The 20,093-nt window shown below is 42.2% G+C and overlaps 1 protein-coding gene across 3 annotated transcripts; it reads left to right on the top strand.

The window, feature by feature from the left end:
* The first annotated feature begins 4,159 nt into the window (after positions 1–4,159).
* nacc1a (nucleus accumbens associated 1, BEN and BTB (POZ) domain containing a) lies at positions 4,160–20,093 on the top strand. 3 transcript variants are annotated; one of them, XM_085784539.1, is made up of 8 exons: positions 4,160–4,544; positions 8,592–8,745; positions 10,753–11,025; positions 11,842–12,460; positions 12,687–12,857; positions 13,434–13,539; positions 13,741–13,838; positions 15,611–20,093. In XM_085784539.1, exons 2-8 carry the CDS (start codon positions 8,620–8,622, stop codon positions 15,919–15,921), a joined length of 1,704 nt encoding a protein of 567 aa, XP_085640665.1. In that variant the 5' UTR covers positions 4,160–4,544; positions 8,592–8,619; the 3' UTR covers positions 15,922–20,093. The 3 variants fall into 3 exon arrangements, with proteins under 3 accessions (XP_085640665.1, XP_085640664.1, XP_085640666.1); XM_085784538.1 differs by lacking the exon at positions 4,160–4,544 and adding an exon at positions 4,724–5,243; XM_085784540.1 differs by lacking the exon at positions 4,160–4,544 and adding an exon at positions 5,067–5,243 and having other exon boundaries at positions 12,690–12,857.

Raw genomic sequence — 20,093 nt, 5'->3', positions numbered from 1 at the left:
CTGAAATGTTGGTAATATACCATTGCCACAAGGTCAGATACCTTAAGCATACTGTTGCTGAAATCTTCTGTAGGCCCAGGGGCAAATGGTATTGGACACTGAAGCATTGGAGCATAGTACACAGTCTACATCAGCCTTCTTTTCTCACCTTGGAAACACATGCAAACAAAATTAAAAAAGGTTTCTCTCATTAAACTCTTGCTCTAAAATTGTTTATATCAAATGAATGCACACGTCCTTGTACAGCCTGATCCTTACTGGACCCTTGTCATTTTACCCAGATACACAATATCCAATTACTGTACCTTTATGTGTACGTTTGATCGTGTTCCAGTTGCAACAAGAAGTTCTTTTCGTTGCACAAAATGTCAATACCTGCTTCTAGGGAGATATTTAAGAAGCAACTGAAACTTTGTTTTCTTTTCCACCTCAACCACTGAGTAATGTTCTGCAATTTTAGACAGATGCTCTTTCGTGCACTTTTCTTTCGTGCACTTTTCTAATTCCTTGGACAGTGACGATTAACACCCCACACTGCAAAGTTTTTACAATGACTGTCAACTAACCAGCGAATGCGTAGACAGGCCCATCAGAAATATAGGGTATTTATGTAGTGGGTCAGGGGGAAATAAAGGGGGGCTAAATCAAAAATCAGTCACATCACCTCCTGGGAAATTTAGAGCAGTTTGTTTGATAAGATTTGGCTGAAAGCATAACACAAAGAATCACCAACATGACACTAGTGGTGCCCTGAATAGTCACACTCCTGCTGTGTGCTTTGTAATCTGAAGTTCTCTGTTCCTTGTTTTGGTATAGTACATGTTAGCACATGTGAGTCCCTCCCTGTTAAACCATTGACCCTCCCCATGATTATAAATACAATGGGACTGACCACAGGCAAGATGGCACAATGTGAAAGCCGCCAAGGCTTAATTTCTTTTTCAATCTGATTGTGGACCAGAGCCACAGTTACTGGTCTAGGTTTTCCCAGACCTGTATTTGCTCGTTCCTTTTTCATGCAAACAAAGTAATTATAAATCCATCTTTAGTTGCATGAAGCTGCTGCTTCTGTTGCTGTGCATGCTGCTTACTGCCATGACCTGTTGGAATGCTTGAACACTACCTGAAATTACTTGTCAAACTTGATTACAATTTCCATTCAAACATTTATAAAGTAACAGTTTCCATAAATGATGACTTGAGGTGATGAATGCTAACTATGAATTTGATATGGAATTTGTCATGAAAGTACTTTTCAAATGATTAGCCAATACATCTTCTATTTCTACTTGAAAATTTGTACTTCTACTTGCATTCAAAATGTGTGTGTGTATATATATATATATATATATACAGTATACACACACACACACACACACACACACACACACACACACACACATACACACACACACATATATATATATATATATATATATATATATATATATATATATACAGTGGGTACGGAAAGTATTCAGACCCCTTTAAATTTTTCACTCTTTGTTTCATTGCAGCCATTTGCTAAAATCAAAAAAGTTCATTTTATTTCTCATTAATGTACACTCAGCACCCCATCTTGACAGAGAAAAACAGAAATGTAGAAATTTTTGCAAATGTATTAAAAAAGAAAAACTGAAATATCACATGGTCATAAGTAACCCTTTGCTGTGACACTCATATTTAACTTGCATGCTGTCCATTTCTTCTGATCCTCCTTGAGATGGTTCTACTCCTTCATTGGAGGTTACCGAAGCATTTCTGCAGCACTCAAGGTTCCTAAGAGCACAGTGGCCTCCATAATCCTTAAATGGAAGAAGTTTGGGACGACCAGAACTCTTCCTAGACCTGGCCGTCCAGCCAAACTGAGCAATCGTGGGAGAAGAGCCTTGGTGAGAGAGGTAAAGAAGAACCCAAAGATCACTGTGGCTGAGCTCCAGAGATGCAGTGGGGAGATGGGAGAAAGTTCCACAAAGTCAACTATCACTGCAGCCCTCCACCAGTCGGGGCTTTATGGCAGAGTGGCCCGACGGAAGCCTCTCCTCAGTGCAAGACATATGAAAGCCCGCAAAAACCACATGAAGGACTCCCAGACTATGAGAAATAGGATTCTCTGGTCTGATGAGACGAAGATTGAACTTTTTGGCATTAATTCTAAGCGGTATGTGTGGAGAAAACCAGGCACTGCTCATCACCTGCCCAATACAAAGGGCTGCAGTGATAGTTGACTTTGTGGAACTTTCTCCCATCTCCCCACTGCATCTCTGGAGCTCAGCCACAGTGATCTTTGGGTTCTTCTTTACCTCTCTCACCAAGGCTCTTCTCCCACGATTGCTCAGTTTGGCTGGACGGCCAGGTCTAGGAAGAGTTCTGGTCGTCCCAAACTTCTTCCATTTAAGGATTATGGAGGCCACTGTGCTGCAGAAATGCTTCGGTAACCTCCAATGAAGGAGTAGAACCATCTCAAGGAGGATCAGAAGATATATATATATATACATATATATAATAAGCTAGACTACATACTGTATGACAATAAGGGAAGCGCCAAGACATAAATGTAATACTATATATGGAGATATGGAGTGATGTTATGCCATTACTACCACATTCATCCACTGTATAGATGTACAAGATATACAAAAATAATACCCATAACATTATTTGCATAATTAAAAAAAATAGATAAGATGATTTTTTTGGTACATGTTGCAAGCATTTATGGTAATTATAGTTATTTAGATTATTTAATACTTTTAATTATATAGAATTATATATGTTAATGTTTTACTGTTACATTAAACATAGGCTGCATGTCAATCAATCAATCAATCAATCAATCAATCAATCAATCAATCAATCAATCAATCAATCAATCAATCGAAGGCTTTATTGGCATGAAAGTTTCAAAATCAATTTTGCTATAGCATCAATATTGAAAAACAAAATAGAGTAAAACAAACCAACTATCAATTAACAATTTTTATTTATTTTATTTATCTTTTAACTTTACCCAGGCAAGCAATTAAAAACAATTTCTTATTTACAAACAATAAAAGAGCATGGAGAGCATGGGCGGTTATGGAACGCAGAATTATGTGGGGCAGAGTTGCTCTGTGAAGCTAATGACGTGCTGCTATATATTTTGCTGTAGCAGTCCTCCCTCTCTCCCAGTCGGCCTGGAGATATTTTTATTACACATCACGCATGTCTATTTTACTAGCACCAAAACATTCCAGTTTCATTGTTTTGTGCAATGACAGTTAAGTGAGTAAAATACTTAATTGTCATTGCACAAAACAATGAAATTGGAAATTGGAAATGCAATATTCTATTCTATTCTTTCCCCCCGGGTTTACAATATTAAAAGGCTTTTGGGCAGATGCATATAACATATCTGCATTGTAAGAATCCATACATAATCGTTGGCTATGCCTTTGTTTCGTTTCGTTTTATTTTTTTTCAGTATGTTTTGTTCCAGTTTATAGGTTTCATGAATACTTTATGTTTTTATTTTATTTGTACATATGTCATATGTATTCATGTAACGTACATTTTAATGTGGGATCTCACTAATTTTCTAAATAGAGTAACTAAAAACCATAACTGATTAAAATTTGGGACTTGCATGTACCAGAAAAGGGCCCCATATAGTCGAATAGCGGTTATAAACTTTCCTGGTAGTTTCTCAAGTATTCAGTTCAGATATTCATTTTATTTAAATTGAGATGTACATGGTTGAATGAATACTATGCAGCACCTATTTCAGGAGTAGATTTTCCTTGTCAAAATCCTGGTGAAGAATTTTGTTATAAAATGAGAACAGCTAGGGCCTGTCAGTGAGACACATCATAGAATAGGGTTGGGACAGAACAGGACAGAAACAGCAACAGTGCAGTGTTAAGAGATTTACTTGCAATTTTTGCTTTTAAAAACCTTATCCCATCAAAACTTTTGGCTGATATGCAGCGGTTTCCAGGGATAGATTTACTCCAAGCTATAGAATAACCAGTGAATTGTCCTCGAGCCTCCCATGAATAAATGTAAGGGCTTTAGAGAATGTATATCAATGCAGAGGTTACTGACCTCAGTTCACCCAAGTTAAAAGAACACACACATACACACACACGGCCTACTTTTCCCAATTCTATCACTCATGCACAGAGAGAGCCAGACAGAGAAAGAGACTCAGAGAGAGAGAGAGGGGGGGGGGTGAGAGGCAGTTTCTCCTTGCAGACTGCTGCTGTTGCTGTGCCAATGCGCAAACAGTCTACGCCGTGGGATAGGTCTCCCCAAATTGAGGCTGCGCTCGGAACGATCATGCGATTGAATGACGAGCGCGTCATGCCTGTCTTCCTCCTCTCCGCGCGATCAGTGGCTCTGTGTTCCGCAATCCCCTGGGATACTGTACCGCCCTCGATGGCTCTGCTATCGGCGCTTCGCTCACACTGAATGGCTGCCTGGAGCAAGGGAAAGCCGGGAGAGAGAGCGCAGCGTCTCCCCCTTTGAACCAGCGCTCCGCATACAACTTTCCCACAGCGAGGGAGGTGAGTTTCTTGTCCGCGGTTTAGCAGTAAGTGTTCTGCCGGGGTCGATTGAGGATCCACCGGCGACGGCGGCAACGGGAGGGGAGGGGAAAGGAAAGAGGAGGTGTGTGTGCGTGTGCGTGTGTGTGTGTGTGTGGGGGGGGGGGGGGGGTGGGTAGGTCTATCTGCCGGTGTCCATGGATGATGGACGGTCCAGCAGACAGACGAGACTACGGGACAGTAAAAGTTTGGGATAAGCACGCGCCTTAGAGGGTGGGTGCAGATTGGCACAGTCCTAAACTTTATCCTATCCCAGCCTGTTCAAAACAGCGGAATCTGCTCCGCTACCCCGGCATGGAGTGCGGTGTTTGTAGTTAAATGGTTAACTTCACGTGGCTCTTCTCTCAAATATGTGAAAATGAGATGGCAGCTGTTTTTTTTTCACTCTTTTCTTTTCTTTTTTTCTTGGCAACAGAAGCCCTTCCGAGCGCCGGTTGTAAAAGAATTGTGCCTTGTTGTGCTCCCACCCCCCGCTCCGTGCCGCACTGGTTCCGTCTGGCTCGCCCTCAGCTGCTGCGTGTCCTGGGATGACCTGTTGATGTCGGTAGAATGGAGAATGGCAGGGGGAGCGATTTCCCCCATCACCAAAATATTTAAATAAGCGACATTTGGGCTTGACAACCGGCGTCACAGCACAGCTACCTCGTACCGCTGTAGGCAGTAAGTGTCTTTGTTTATCTTTTGAGCGGTGGGAGAGACTATCGCGGAAATGCTTGACATTGTGGAGCCGGGGCTCAGCGCGCATGAGGTGGATGGTGCGCCGGGGCGAACCCAAAATATTTAACAGTAGTGTTAGCTTAGCCATTAGCCACCTCGACAGGCCCGCCGCGGATGGGAGAGGGCATGAAACATTTCAGCGGTGACAGCCACAGGGGAGAAGCGGAGAGAAATAGTCCGCCGGGGATGCGTTAGACGGATATAAGTGAGTGTCATTTGATGGGACGTAAACAGTAACTCACCGTCACCCTCTTTCGGGTATCACCGGGGTTTTTGCTGCCATCCTTGTGTCGCCCCCCCTCCTCCTCTCCCTCCCTCCTCCCTCCCGTCGCCTCCTGGCTTCGGTGCCAGCAGACAGTGGAGCACTCCCGGCGGGTAGACTGGCACACGGCGCGGTCATCCCGGTGTGTTCAGCAGCCCCATTATCTGTGTCCCTGTGTAATATCCAGACTCCTATCCCGTTTAAAGATTTCAATACAGAGGCGGTCCATAGTCGGGAGCGCTCGTTTTGGTGGCTGGCACAGCTTTAAGTAATATGGAGTTAAGAAGTTTGGAAGCTCGGTGCCCGTGTGTCTGCTTTAATGGCCAGAGTTTCCCTGTTATACGATATAAAGCAGGAATCAGGCCTGTGTGTTAAGTGTCGTACTGATAGGGGCAGCACAGCCATGCAGACATGGGCACATGAGAACCAGGAAATGCCTATAGAGGGAATGCATTGTGTGCCAGCTGCACCAATGACTCCACAGTTATCCACATAGCAATGAATATAATTGCTATTTAATGCCTTTAATTATAGAGTGATATGAATGTCGATGTTGGTAGGTGGTGTGTTTATTTACTGCTCATCATTTGTCAATATTCACAGCTATCTATGCTGCTTTGGCAGTGTGGGTTTCTTTTCTGCCATGCCAATAAAGGTTATTTGAATTTGCATATAAAAGCCAAAGCAGTTTTCAATGGTAGTAGCCTACTGGATAAACTGGAAAGTAATTACACAGTATAGATTTAGAAATATGTTGATAGCCACCCCATCATAACATAAGCCCCTTGAATGCAGGCAGAAAAAAAAATCTTAAGGCTTACTATCAAAAGTCTAAGGTCTTAAGTATGTTGTGAGTATGTTTGACCTACTTTCCTCTCCAGGCTGGTCGGTATGCGATCTAAGCCACGGGGTGAGTTTGGGTGAATTACGTTTGTTCGCGTCGCTGAACTCTATATGTATAATGGAATAAGGACATGAGATGATCCCTCTCATCTCTGCAGGCCCCAATGCCCCTCCTTGTTGCATAAAGACACACATGCACACACACACACACACACACAGTCACATTCTCTCTCACTGTCAGGGCAAACTGTGCAAACACACCCTGCTCTCAGCCCTGCGTTTGTGTGTCTTTATGTGCACGCATGTGTGCTTACTGCAGCTCGCCAAACTGTAAACAAGCAGTATTGTCTAATGTCTGTGTGTGACTCAGTGTGCCTTTTGTGGGTTTGTTTGAGTTTGTGTGTGCGCATCTGTGTTTTAGTATGAGGGAGAGGGAGCTTGAGTGAGACAGAGACAAAGAGAGCATTTCTCTTTACCCTGGAGCTTGGCGAGGTCCCAAATGAAAGGCTTTGGATATGATGGGGCGGCTCACTCCGGCCCTCATCAGTCAGTCACACCAAAGTTGGTTGTACGGCTCTCACAGGGTGGGCTGCAATCATTTTTGTTCTCATGCTATCAGGGATTGTCTTTGTTTGATATGTATCTGTGTGTGAGTGTGCAGCGTGCATTTGTGCAACACTTTAAAGTGGTAAAGCTTGGTGTGAAAAACAGCTATGGGTACACATGCACACTTCTGTGCCTTGCAGGCCCGTATCTTCATCTGCGTATACATTTATATACTGTATATGAAACCCCTTGTGAATGGTTGTCTATTTCAAAGGTTTATGGTCAACGAAATGCCACACATGGGCTTATCAGTGCACACTACTGTATGCTTAACTTGTTCTGTGGGAGTAATGGAGGGATTGAGGAAATAGAGGGCAAAACATGTGAATCCCAGCACTAAGAAGTACATTCTTTTTCTTTCTCATGCCTTTCTGTGGTACTATAAAACCTGTACCTGTGTCTCCACATAACCTGTAACAGAATATAAAGCTATCTGGCAGTATGAAGCAGAAACACCAATGTTGAAATCCACAGCAGGGGAGACTTTAATTCAACACTGAGGGCCATGATATGGGAATCTTTGAGAGGGTGCAGGGCAAGGGGGTATGTTTGCCTTTGACTGTTTAGAGAAGTGAATGGAAACATGCTATGTGGTGTTTGTTGAGGCCACACACACACAGACACAGAGACACACACACTTTTGCACATAGAATAACAGAACATGACCCAGTTATCTGAGGACACGGGATTTTATAGCTCATAGAAGAGAGAAAATAAAAAGGCTTTTACTGAGACTGCTCCTGGCAATAACAACAGTGTTGCGAGGCTGAAGTGATGTATAGAATTATTGCAATGCAGGGTATCCATGGAGGCCTCAACAGAACTTTGTTTCAAATATCCGCGTCCCACGAGCCTGCCAAAAACTCCCAGTAGGACTGTGTGAAGAAATATCTGTGGCCTATGTCAAATGCATATGCCAGGAGGAGACATAATTCTTATTGGTGGCTGCTTTTTTCTCCAGAAAAAGGGCCACTTCGTCATGAATAATTTGGGCTAACCGTAACAGAAAGTAGACTTTGCATTTGTGTATGTATGGAGTTTATTCTGTGGCAGTGAAAGGCCGTCAGCCATTTTATTGCGTCTGTTAATGTGGGACTCTGACATTCCTCACCTGTTTTGTTGTAGGTCTGTTCTCCTTGAGCTCTCTGTTTTTTAACATACCCTTGTTACGTTACACCTCCTCCTCACATTTCCTGCTGATGCCCTCCTCCGCCGGGGAATCAGCACAGGATGAAACAGTTTTTGTGATTGTTGTGAATGGGTCCGACCAAGTTACCCCACCTGGGACCAAAACCCAACTGATAAAGCTGAGTGACCCTAATGTGTGAATAGATGTTAAAAGAGGGGACTTTACATGAGTCACTCATATGCATTATCTCATGTAGTCAGTCCCCCATGCTGTGTGGTTGCACAAGAATAAGAAATACAAAGTGTTTTAAAGCAATTTTGCAACAGCTTGACACTTCTAAGTGAAGCTGAACCTATGTTTAATCACTCACCAGTTTGTGGCTTAACACATGCATGGGGTTTAACAACTTAGTCATTTATTTCTCTCTGTCTCTCTTTCTTTCCCTAACAAGACCCTTTGGTGGTGTGCGTAGGCGCACCATGGCCCAGACCCTCCAGATGGCGATCCCAAACTTTGGCAACAACGTTTTAGAGTGTCTGAACGAGCAGCGGCTGCAGGGCCTCTACTGCGATGTCTCCGTGGTGGTCAAGGGCCATGCCTTCAAGGTATGAACGTGACATGTAGTTTGTTGTACGATCTATATACTTTTGTAAATTGCATGTTTTTAGTGGTAGACGATGCATGGTGCAGCCTTTCACAGTGTGCAGGTTTTCATCTGTGCATCAAAGGCTAATTGTGAAGAGTTTGTTCTTTGTAGGTGAATGTTGGAATTATTTCAATCATTTGTTGTAGACTTTAACTTTAGTGACAACACACAAACACTGGACCAACTTTAAATGTTACAATGCCCCTTTCTTCTGTAAGGGTCCTGGGTTAAATATGTTTTAATATTCAAAGGGCCCTTAGTTTCAGTTTACATGTTTGGATGTCATTTTTCGTATGTCATACAGATAAAGTTTTCTATTCTGAATTGTCACTGCACTGCAAAGATTAAAGTGTACATGTATATAGTTAGGTATACATGTAAGGTATATAAAGAAATTTAATGTTTCCACATTATAGTCTCCATTAAAAAGTCTGAATACTGTGGTGCCCCTGACAACTCAATGCAACTTAAGAAAACACATATACACAGACATGCTTTCAAATCCAGAAAACATCTTCATCATAAAGAATAAAGAAACCCTGAATTTCAAGACACATGCACTGCAAAAACAGGCAACACAATGTGAGTGTTTCTGGGGACAGAAAAAAGTGATGGTCTCGTCTATAGACTAATGCTAAGCTAACATAAAATATTTGCAATAATATCTGAATAATGCAATATTAATGTTATGATAAACCAAACAAAGTTACGGCACCACAGGTAGCGGCCTTCGTGATTTCTAAAGTCAAGAAGCATCGAGCAGAAGCAAGTCTGTCACTTTTTTTGTGTCCCCAGAAACTCTTCTGTCGTGTTGTAAGTTTTCCAGGGCATATATTGTGACATTGATGAAGTTGTTCTCTGAATTAATAGTGTGTTTGTGTCTTTTGAATTGACTTTCTTAAGTTACAGTGCATTAAGCTGTCAGGGCTACCATAGAAAATCACCTATACTTACATCACTAAAATTGTTCCCAGAAATCTTACTTTGAGAAATCCGTAACTATTGTCATTGTAACGGTCATTTGGTTGCCTGTTAATGGTGATATCCCCTTTTTGCATGCATCAGCTTTGTTGTTGCCTCCCAGAAGTGGTCAAAATTGAGTTTTAAAGCCACTTTTAGGCCATATTTATTCAAGAGCTATTGGTGGATTATAACTGGATATCCTAACTGGATAAAGGATTTTAGTCATCATACATTTGGATCTTAACATATTAGGGAAGAGGTTCCTGCATCTTTTACGGCTTCTGGTAAAAGAAAAACCTCCTGAATATCTGGATGACAAGTTATCAGAGAAGCAATCTGAGCAAACATTAGCTGCAGCTCTGCTCATGGCCCATGATGGATGATTTCTAATATGAACCAGATTTATTCAGTGTTTTTACTGGTTTTGATCACCTGCTGCATTTGTTTTGGAGAGGAGCATACCTCTGAGTATAACACAGCTCCCAGTAAAAACCTCTGGAAAGATTTGACACTCAAGGAATTCTTACTGGGAGATGCTGATCCTACAAATCCCACAAATCCCAAGATCCCACATAATGTCACCAAAGACCAGTGGTGAATCCTTTTCTGTCAGTAAAAATTAAGGATTGTTTTTGTTTCATTTTACAAGCTAACTTTCACTAAATAACCGCCAAAAAGTGTAGCCTTAGTTTAGATACCAAAACTCAGTTAGGTTATTAGAAAATACGAGTGATATCCAACCTTTTAACAAATCAATAAAGTAGTTTATAAGAATCTCCTGGGAGCCCCATCTTCATAAGCAGGAACTCGGCATTCACCACATTACCCACTGCTTAGAGGCTTTGACCTGAGGTGTCTTACTGCTGCAATATCTTTGGTTGGATCTCAGAAACAATCCTGAACTCAGTCAAAACACCAAATGAAAAAATATTACATTAACCATTTAATATTCCAAATCACAGTCACTCTCATAAATACTCATACTTATCCTCTATTGTCTTAGGCTCATCGAGCTGTTCTGGCTGCCAGCAGTTCTTATTTCCGGGACATTTTCAGCAGCAGCAGCAATGGTGGAGGCGGTAACGGCAACGAGAGCAGCCCAACTGTAGTGGAGCTCCCGCCGGCAGTGCAGCCCCAGAGCTTCCAGCAGATTTTGGCTTTCTGCTACACAGGCCGCCTCAGTATGACGGTTGGGGACCAGTTTCTCCTCATGTACACTGCCGGCTTCCTACAGATCCAACAGATCATGGAAAAAGGCACAGAGTTCTTCCTCAAGGTAAAGCTCAAGCGGTTTTCAGTAGAAACTTGTCAAAGTAATTAAAGCAGAAGTAAGCGATCCGGTCGTTTTGGCTAACTTCTTGTCAGCCGATGGAGTTAGCAGTCCCCGCCCTCGTCCCTACGTCACCACATTCACGCGCATCCCTTGGCTGCACACACAGAGAGGACCGCCCCTTTATGCCGTTCTTTCTCCTCATTGGATAAAGGTTGTAGGATACAAGGAACGTTTTCTCCTCGGCTTACAGCAGAGCAGAGCAACTGACAGACCCGTGTTTCAGACCAAACACTCTATATAAGTGATTGCTGTCGGAAGATATAACTATTTAAGACTTATATTAACACAAACATTCCGCTTACTTCTGCTTTAATTGGCTGTTAAGTCTCTGCATTAAAGTTTTCAGTGTATTGAATGTGATAAATACACAAACCAAATGCCAGTGTATTTAGGTCAAATCAAACTTTAAAATAACCAAAGTTTGCCAAAGTGCTGTACAGGTCAAAAAATGTGAAAACAATTCTACATATATACGTACATGTGGGATGTAACATGCAACGAAAGCAAGGAAATTTATCCTGGAGTTTACCTCAACCTGAGTTGAAGGCCTGGTTGAGGTAAACTCCTGGATAAAATATCTTGCTTTTGTTTTATATAATATCCCACATGTATGTATGTATGTTTGTAAAATTGTGTTCACTGGTGATAGCAAACGTGGCCAAACCTAAGATCAACTGAAACAATTGCTTAAGATTTAAGTACATTATCCACTGGTTGACCGTTGTGGTCTTGAATCCTGACATAAATGCTGTCATTTAGGTCTCCTCCCCCAGCTGTGACTCCCAGGGTCTTCACGCAGAGGAGGCCCCACCCTCTGAGCCCCAGAGCCCAGTAACACAGACCAATAACGGCGCAGCCCGGCCCGCCTCCTGCCTGACGCCGCTCCCTCTGGTATCACGAGTGAAGACGGAGCAGCCGGCTAGCCAGCCAGAAGCCGCCACTCCTTACTCAGTGGTCTGCACTCCGGTGGCCAAACGGCTGTGGGAGGGAGGCAGCAGCAGAGACGGAGGTGGCGTCGGCTCGGGGGGAGGGGGCGGGGCCAGGAAAGCGGCCCGTTATTCCCAGGAGGCCGTGCGGGGCAGCGCCATCCAGAGCCCCGGAGCCCTCGGACTGGCCATGGGTATGGGCGCCACCACGACCAGCCTGGCGGGCATGGTGGCCGGCGGCAGCGCCAGCACCAACGGGAGCTCTGCGGCGGGGCTCGGCATGTCGGAGGGCGCGAGCCCGGGCACTCTGAGTACCTACGCTAGTGACTCGCCTATCAGCTACCATGACGATGAAGAAGAGGAAGAGGGGACAGATGAATGTGCCGAGGAGCAGTACAGGCAAATCTGCAACATGTATACCATGTACAGCATGCTCAACATGGGAGCTGCAGGTAATGAAGAGGAGATAAGCATCCATGCAAATAAAAAAACCTTAACTCACCTGAATGTGAACGATATTTTTCATCTTCTCTGTTGATGTCTTTTATCGATTTAATACCCTGGCACATTTCCGGTTCGACCAAGCATTACACAGTCGGCTCATGAGCTCCAAATATTGTCTCTTTGTCTAAACGTTGGGTGGTTTTATTCTAATTCTGGAGTCATTTGTCTCTCCAGCAGCAGGCGAACGTGTGGAGGCTCTACCAGATCACACGGAGACGCGGGGTCGGATGCGAGGCAGAGATCTCACGTGTCTCCCCGCGGAACTCATCGCTCAGATAGGCAACCGCTGTCATCCCAAACTGTACGAGGAAGGAGACCCTGCTGAGAAGCTAGAGTTAGTCTCAGGTATGTGTGTGTTTTAGATAGAGCGGTAAAATGCACACGAGTGTTTTCCAGTGTTTCTCCCGTGTTTATATTAAAGATATGCAGCCGGCTCCAGAAGTCTATGACCACTTGGAACCCGGTGCACAAGAAATATGCAGAAATATATACCAATGTTATTTGATTTAAGAGACAAGGCCAATGGCAGTGATATGTATACAGATATCTACAAGAGGCTGTCCACAGACGACTGGGCTCGGCATTGGCATGCAGCTTACGCAGACGTATTGCACATGTGACTGAGTGTGTTTATGTCAAGGACATCCTGTGACAATGTCTGTGTTACCTTACGGGCTGGGTCACATACCTTTTCAATAAACTATGACACGTGACAGAGAGACTGAGACGTTAACACAATAACAAAAAACATCAAACATACAAAAAAAGAAACAATCCTCAAAAAAATTAATGCTCCATTCCAGAAAATGAAATGAACTTTTTCATTCCTGTAGATGACCCACAAACAGGTCAAAAATGTCTGAGTTGTGATACGTCATGATTATGTTTGGTGTTTCATTTGTTTGTGAATATTCTTTGCAGGTACTTCTGTGTATATATCGCGAGCCCAGCTAATGAACTGTCACGTGAGCGCGGGGACTAGACACAAGGTGCTGCTGAGGAGGCTGCTGGCCGCCTTCTTTGACAGGTTTGTTCTGTCTGCCTGTGTGACTGGGTCTATTTCTGCAACCGTTTCATGTAAAGTTAAGAACAGCTTTGTTTTAATATAGAAATCAGGTGTTTTGTTTTTTTGTTTTTTTTTCTTCAAGCATAGAAGGGATGAAACAACTATTTTTGTTTTCCTCTGTTCTGTGCTGTGTGCTATTCATTCTTATTTTTGATGCATCAGGAATACTCTGGCCAACAGCTGTGGAACAGGCATTCGCTCGTCCACCAATGACCCGAGCCGCAAGCCCCTGGACAACAGAGTGCTGCATGCGGTCAAATGTGAGCCTACATGTTTTTTTGTCTGTCTGTGGGTGTTTGCCCACAAGCATGCAAACAATTTTAACATTTGCCTGTGATGTTGGGTACAGTTAGAGGGGACCAAACTGAACATGCATCCATCTTGTACAACATCTATTAGATTATATAGCATATTGCTAAACACATTGTTGCTAATTGTAATGATCGGCTCTTAACCCGCAGTCTTGTAGCAGTCAAATCTATTTGTTTATTTGAGGCAGTTTTGTTGGATCAAGATGGAGACAGTAGATTATCTGGTACCTGCTGCACTTTTATTCCTAAGGATTAGGTGTTGTTCTAAATGTAATAACTCACAGTGACCACAAGGTAGCAACATATATCCTGAAGCTGAATGTCAACAGGAGACACTACTGTATTATTTGGGTGTGTATATTTGGGAGTCCAACTGATAGTTTCAGCTTGCTTTTCTGTAATAATCATTAGTGCAATAATGAATGCAAATGGAAATTTGTCTCTGAGCAGATTTTGAGTAGATTTCAGTGTATGGGTTCTGCAGGATCCACAGGAGTCCAGCAAGCACAACATATTCTTTTACGTTTGTCTTCTTAACACTACCTCAGGGAGATTGTTGTATTTGCTTATATTAAGGCAAAAGGCTTTCTGGCAGATTAGAACGTTTTCCTCCCTCTGGATAAACAATACTGCAAGCTCACAACATAAGGTGTCACAGCGTGAAGAAGAAAAGCTCTGATACTTAAGGCCTCTTCAGTTCACCATGCACCAGTCAGGCAGGTGAAGCGGCACCAGAAACTAACCAGCACCGAATCAGCGAGTACCAGGGAAACATTTCCATTCTTCATCAGAAAACAAACGACAAATCACTTCACTTGAGAGAAAACACTTCATGGAGTAGACATAATCAGGTTGATAAGCATCAAATGAGAGACACGAGATGCAGCTTTACAGTTCATTTGAAATGTGTCAAAGATGTAGCCTGACAAGCCAGACTACTGTATATCATTAAAATGTCTAGTCTGGCAACGACCGGTAGACCTCGGCTCAATCCAGGGGGCGGGATGAAGGCTGTCTTTCAAACTGCCTCTGCACGCAATAGGGTAGCGCTACGACCTATCAGAGCAAAGAGCAGGATGACGTAGATTAAACTTCTCCCATATCCCGTCGGCAAAACACCAAATACATCCTTCTTCGAAATGAATGACTTCAGTGCAGTTTCTTGCTCAACTTTTAAAGAAATTGACAAGTTTAATTCTTTCAAAGTCGATGCCGATTCAAACGATTCCTTTGCCAAAGCCATCTTGTCATGTTTTTCACCGTCGCAAGTATGTCGTCATCGCGCCCAACGACTCTCTAAACAGATAGAGCGCTGTGATTGGTGAACACAAACGGTATTCGAGACTCAAAAAGTTCCTATGGCTCGTTTCTAGACGGACCTGCTGAGCAAATGTTTTTGCTGCCGCTAGGGTGCGTCTAGATTTCTAGGCTATCAAAGATGATGAGCCAGCTGAAATTCTAATTAAGTGACATTGAACTCTTAACACTGGACTTCAGACATTAAACATACATAATCATATATAAATGATTCAAATATACACAGAAGATACTGCACACTTCTCTTTGTTGACATCTGTGCAAAATCAAAGCATCTACTATTTGTTATCATTGTGGCTCTGACAGTTTGAGAATCAGAAAAGCTGTTTTTCATCAACAGTAAACAGCTCAAAATAGAGGGTATGATCTGACTAAGCCGTGTCTGTCTTTCTTCCCCGTGTCAGTTTATTGCCAGAACTTTGCCACCAGCTTCAAAGAGAGCGAGATGAACGCCATCGCCGCCGACATGTGCACCAACGCCCGGCGTGTGGTCCGCAAGAGCTGGATCCCCAAGTTGAAGCTACTGATGGCCGAGAGCGACGCCTACTCCGCTTTCCTCCCCGACGGGGTCAAGACGGAGGACGACACCCTGGGGGCGGATCAAGCCTTTGACCCCGCCTCCCTGGAGGCCGCCGGGGGTGCGGGCATGGAGTCGGGTGGCTCTTCAGGTGAATCACTACCAGGTGTGGGCGGGGACGGAGGACCGTTATTTTGAACACTGTGTCTGGGGAAAGGTTGAAATTTGGTGACACACACATGCCAGTACTCCCCAGTTCTGCTTGCCTCCTCACTCTTTGGCCCACGCTGATCTCTCACATCTGACTGTCTATACTACACTGCTGGGGTCAACGGTTGTTGTTGCCCTGATGTAACCAGGACGTGAAAACTTAAAATTTTTTGCTTTATGACTGTACGATGCAGTTAGTCGAGGAAAGGGAGAGTTAGTTATATCCTAACTGCCCTCTGCCTCCCCTTGTCTTTTTAAGGTGTGTAAGCTCATCCACTTTTGCATATTAAATACATTCCCTGACGTACGGGTGGCGGGAGGAGTTACGAATGCAGCCTGGAGGAGGAGGAGGAGAAGGATGAAGGGGATGGCTGATGGACAGGCTAGGACTAGAGGTGGCGAGTATATTGAATGTAAGTGTCAGAGGCATTTTTCTCTATGCAAGCCTGACACCTTGTATTCCAGCCTCGGGGAAAGGAGCTAAATTTAAAATAGATACATTAATGAAATAAATTAACACTACATGTTCTTCCTCCCCTCGCATCTTCCTCTCATCGTCCTGCAAGTATTCTTCACCCCACCTCACCTTTCTTGAGACCAGAGAATCTCACCCGAGTGTTTCACTGTATGGTGTCTTATAGAAATTTATCTCATTTTTCTGTTTTCTAAATTTTTAGCATGTTTGTCTATAAAACTGAAAAGTGATAGAGAGAAGGGGGAAAGCTTTTTACTGAGATGATTGTAAAGAAAATTGAAGGGCAACAGGTAATCAAAGATGGTCATATTTTTAGAAGACAAACTATATTTATACAAGTGCCCATGCCTCGAATGGCATGAGTGAAGCGAGCGAGAGGGATTGTTTTAAAATCTCGATCTTCATGTTTTATTGAAAGAGGTCTTGTCAAACAAGGAGAAGTGCTATTTTTGCAGAAAAAGGAGTATATTAAAGCAGTCTTATCATAGGACCCATAGTCATTTATTTTTGTCTTTATTTTACAGTGCGGAGTGATGGAATGAGCAGTTGAACTGCTAAATTTGAAGCGTTTCATCTTCTGTTCACTAGCTTAAAAGGAATAATAAGACTGATTCAGCTGGCTTGACTGTTGTCTATGATAACCATTTCTTGTTAGGTTAAGAACCTGCAACATTTGCCTCCTTCGATAGAACTTTGGCCCACAGTTTTGATGATTACTTGTAGAAAGCCAGTAAGTGTAATGTAGAAATACAAAGGTTATATGGATATGAAAACTCGGTTTCTTCTTTGTACTAAAGATATTGAAAAGGAAAAAAGCTGCTGACTTTGCTGAAAATGCAAAAGTCAGTGGAAATAATGATACAATTTTGGAATGTGCCTTTTAATTGAAATCACTAAGCTGAAAGTCGGTGGGTGCAGTGATGGCAAGGAGGCAATATTGCTTGAAGAAAAAAAGCTGTTATGGTACTATCCATGTGTGTGTGAGACAGTTCTTTGGTAAAGGAGAGTCTGTATTGCACGGCTGTGACTTCTGGTATGTAGTTTATTTACGTATCTAATGCACCACCTCTTTAATATGGAAATTCAAAATGGCTGACAGTTTTATTTTGGAGTTTGAAATGATTTTGCACCTTCCATGATAGGTAGAGTGGAGGTTTCTGCACCTTAATGAGAAGAACCAGTGGTTCATGCACCTTTTGAGAAATGTTGTGTAGCAATCGAACCCCTTTAGGTGGAATTTGTCATTTTTTTCCATGTCTGCCCATGTTGATTGTCTCTAAAGTGGCACAAACTCCTCCTGTAAATAGTCAAAAAGACTGTTAAGTTGAATCCCAAGTGTTCCTCTTTTCTGTTGCTCGATGTGTCGGATTGTGACATGTCAAAAGCTGACCTTTTTTTATGTGTCTGCAAGAATTTCTTTTCTTTTCTTTTTTTTTCTTTGAATGCATGTTGATTAGTAGAATGGAGGTTGGAGCAGGGGATTCATTATTCCTGTTGCAGGTGGATATATACATGACAGTGGTCAGAGTCTGACTTAGGAATGTGTTCTTGACCTGAAATGCTCTCACAGACGACTGATTACATTCTCCTTCTGGAAAGGCATTTCTAAAAAAGGCTTTATTTTTCTGAAGACCAGTACAGCGTAAAAACTGAGAAGGAGTGCTTCTTATTCAAGGCAGTTGGGTCAACCTTATTGAAAAAACTTAACAAAAAAAAACGTAGATATAGCTCAACCTACTGTATTTTCATTATTGTTTGAAATTATAAAACTTAGTTTACTTAGGTGCTTTGACCAGGAGATATATGGAAAGAACAACAATGCAGTACCTTATAAGTATTCAGTAAGGGTAATAACAACAAAACCTCAATTTTGCATTTGACTGTAGATGCCACATGAGCACCCCTCCCCCACTTACCTCCTCAGTATCTGAAGACTGTTGTGCTTCCTGTCCCTCATGCAGCTGGTGTCACGTTTCACTTCCACAAGTTTATTCATGTGTTTCTGTGAGAGGCAAAGCAGTGGTTTTAGGTAGTTACATCTGATTAAAATACATGTGTTTCATTTGCTTAGTGGCTTTCGAAGGTTAGTGGCTTTTTTTCTTATATCAGGGCTCAAAAGGTAAACTCTCTTCATTATGACAGGATTTAAGTTAGTCTTTGCCCATTTTCTTTAAAAGTTACCATCATACATTTGTTGAGATACATACCAAACACTCATTCAAACTTAAAATATTTTGCTCAAGGTTTTCAGAATTTAGCTGCCATTGTAGCAGATTCTTAGGTAATTGCCTTGAGCACTAAAGGATGAACAATTCCACCACAAGGGCCTCATAATTTAATGTACAGAGTTCTGAGACATCTAATCTATCAGTGAAATAGAAATCTAAGATCTATGTAACTTCATGATGCATCATTCCATGTAATGTCTATTAAATCTGTCAATGTTCCTACCTAAAGAAATTAGATCAGTTTTGAAAATAGCCAAAATATTGCTCAGATGTCTGACTTTTTCCATAATTACAGGATTGTTTTTATGGGTCCCTCAGGAAGATATCTGTAAAACCATAGTATAATAGTGCAATGACACTCTCAGAAAACACAAGAAGTCTCCCATTGGAGAAAAAATAAGATAAGATGAAAATATAAACATGAAGATGCTTTTAAAAAAGATGTAGAGCAACAAGGGCTAAATTAGCTTCTAACCATAACCGTGTAACACAGTTATCTACTTAATCACTTGTACTCTGTTCTGAGCCGCTGGCTTGAGCTGGAATATCACCAGTGAACCAGCACTAATTATGAGGAAGCCATATTAGTCTGCTCTCACCAAACAGCAGCCCAAAACAACACCAAACATAGACATAATCACACTGAACCTCCGACAAAGTCTGAATATCCTGTTGTTGTGCCTCATAAGCATAGCCTCACAACACAGGCTTAAGGCCTACCAGTTTAAGCAATGAATAAGAAATAAATATGGTTACGGTACGTGTCAGGGGTTTTCCTTTTATTCAACTTTCAGGGCCAACTCCTCTTCTTATGACTCAACGTAAGTCCCTCACTCGCAACCTACTTGCACACTTCCTCCAATGCAATAGGTCTGCAAGTTTGGTTGCATTTTACTTTGTGTGCATTTGGAATCTTTTTTTTTTCAGTATTCTCCAGTAAAATGTAATTTCTGTACCTTCAGCATATATGTTTACATTTCACAAAACATGTAGACCTACACACTTGAATGGATAAGGAGTGGCACGGCATGGGGAACCTTTTGTGACTAAACAGTACATATATAAATATGATTATATACATGTATAGATAAATACTGTACATTATATATAGATGCACACATAGAGGTCAGATTGTTTATTGTGCACTCGCAGCATGAGGTATATATTTACCTAGAAACAGCGCTTCTTCACAACCTCTGCAGTAATTGGTCTGCCCATGTCTTTGCCCCTGCGCCTTGCCCTCTGTAACCCTGTAGCTCCAGTTGACCTCCTGTACTGCTCATCCTATTCTTTCTGTGTTCCAAGTGCCAATAACTTTGTGAAAGCCCTGTAACTGTGACCCAACATTATCAAAGGTAATTGCACATTAACGACTGTAAAATAAAATACAAATCATAGAGAAAATGTCAAAATGGATTAAATAATGAATATCTTAATAAAAGATTTGTAACAATTTC

The sequence above is a fragment of the Trachurus japonicus genome, chromosome 8 (genome assembly GCF_045865225.1).
Source record: "Trachurus japonicus isolate A0001 chromosome 8, Traja_1.0".
Lineage (NCBI taxonomy): Eukaryota > Metazoa > Chordata > Actinopteri > Carangiformes > Carangidae > Trachurus > Trachurus japonicus.
Note: the sequence above shows the minus strand (reverse complement) of the source record. Positions and strands in the feature narration are given on the sequence as shown.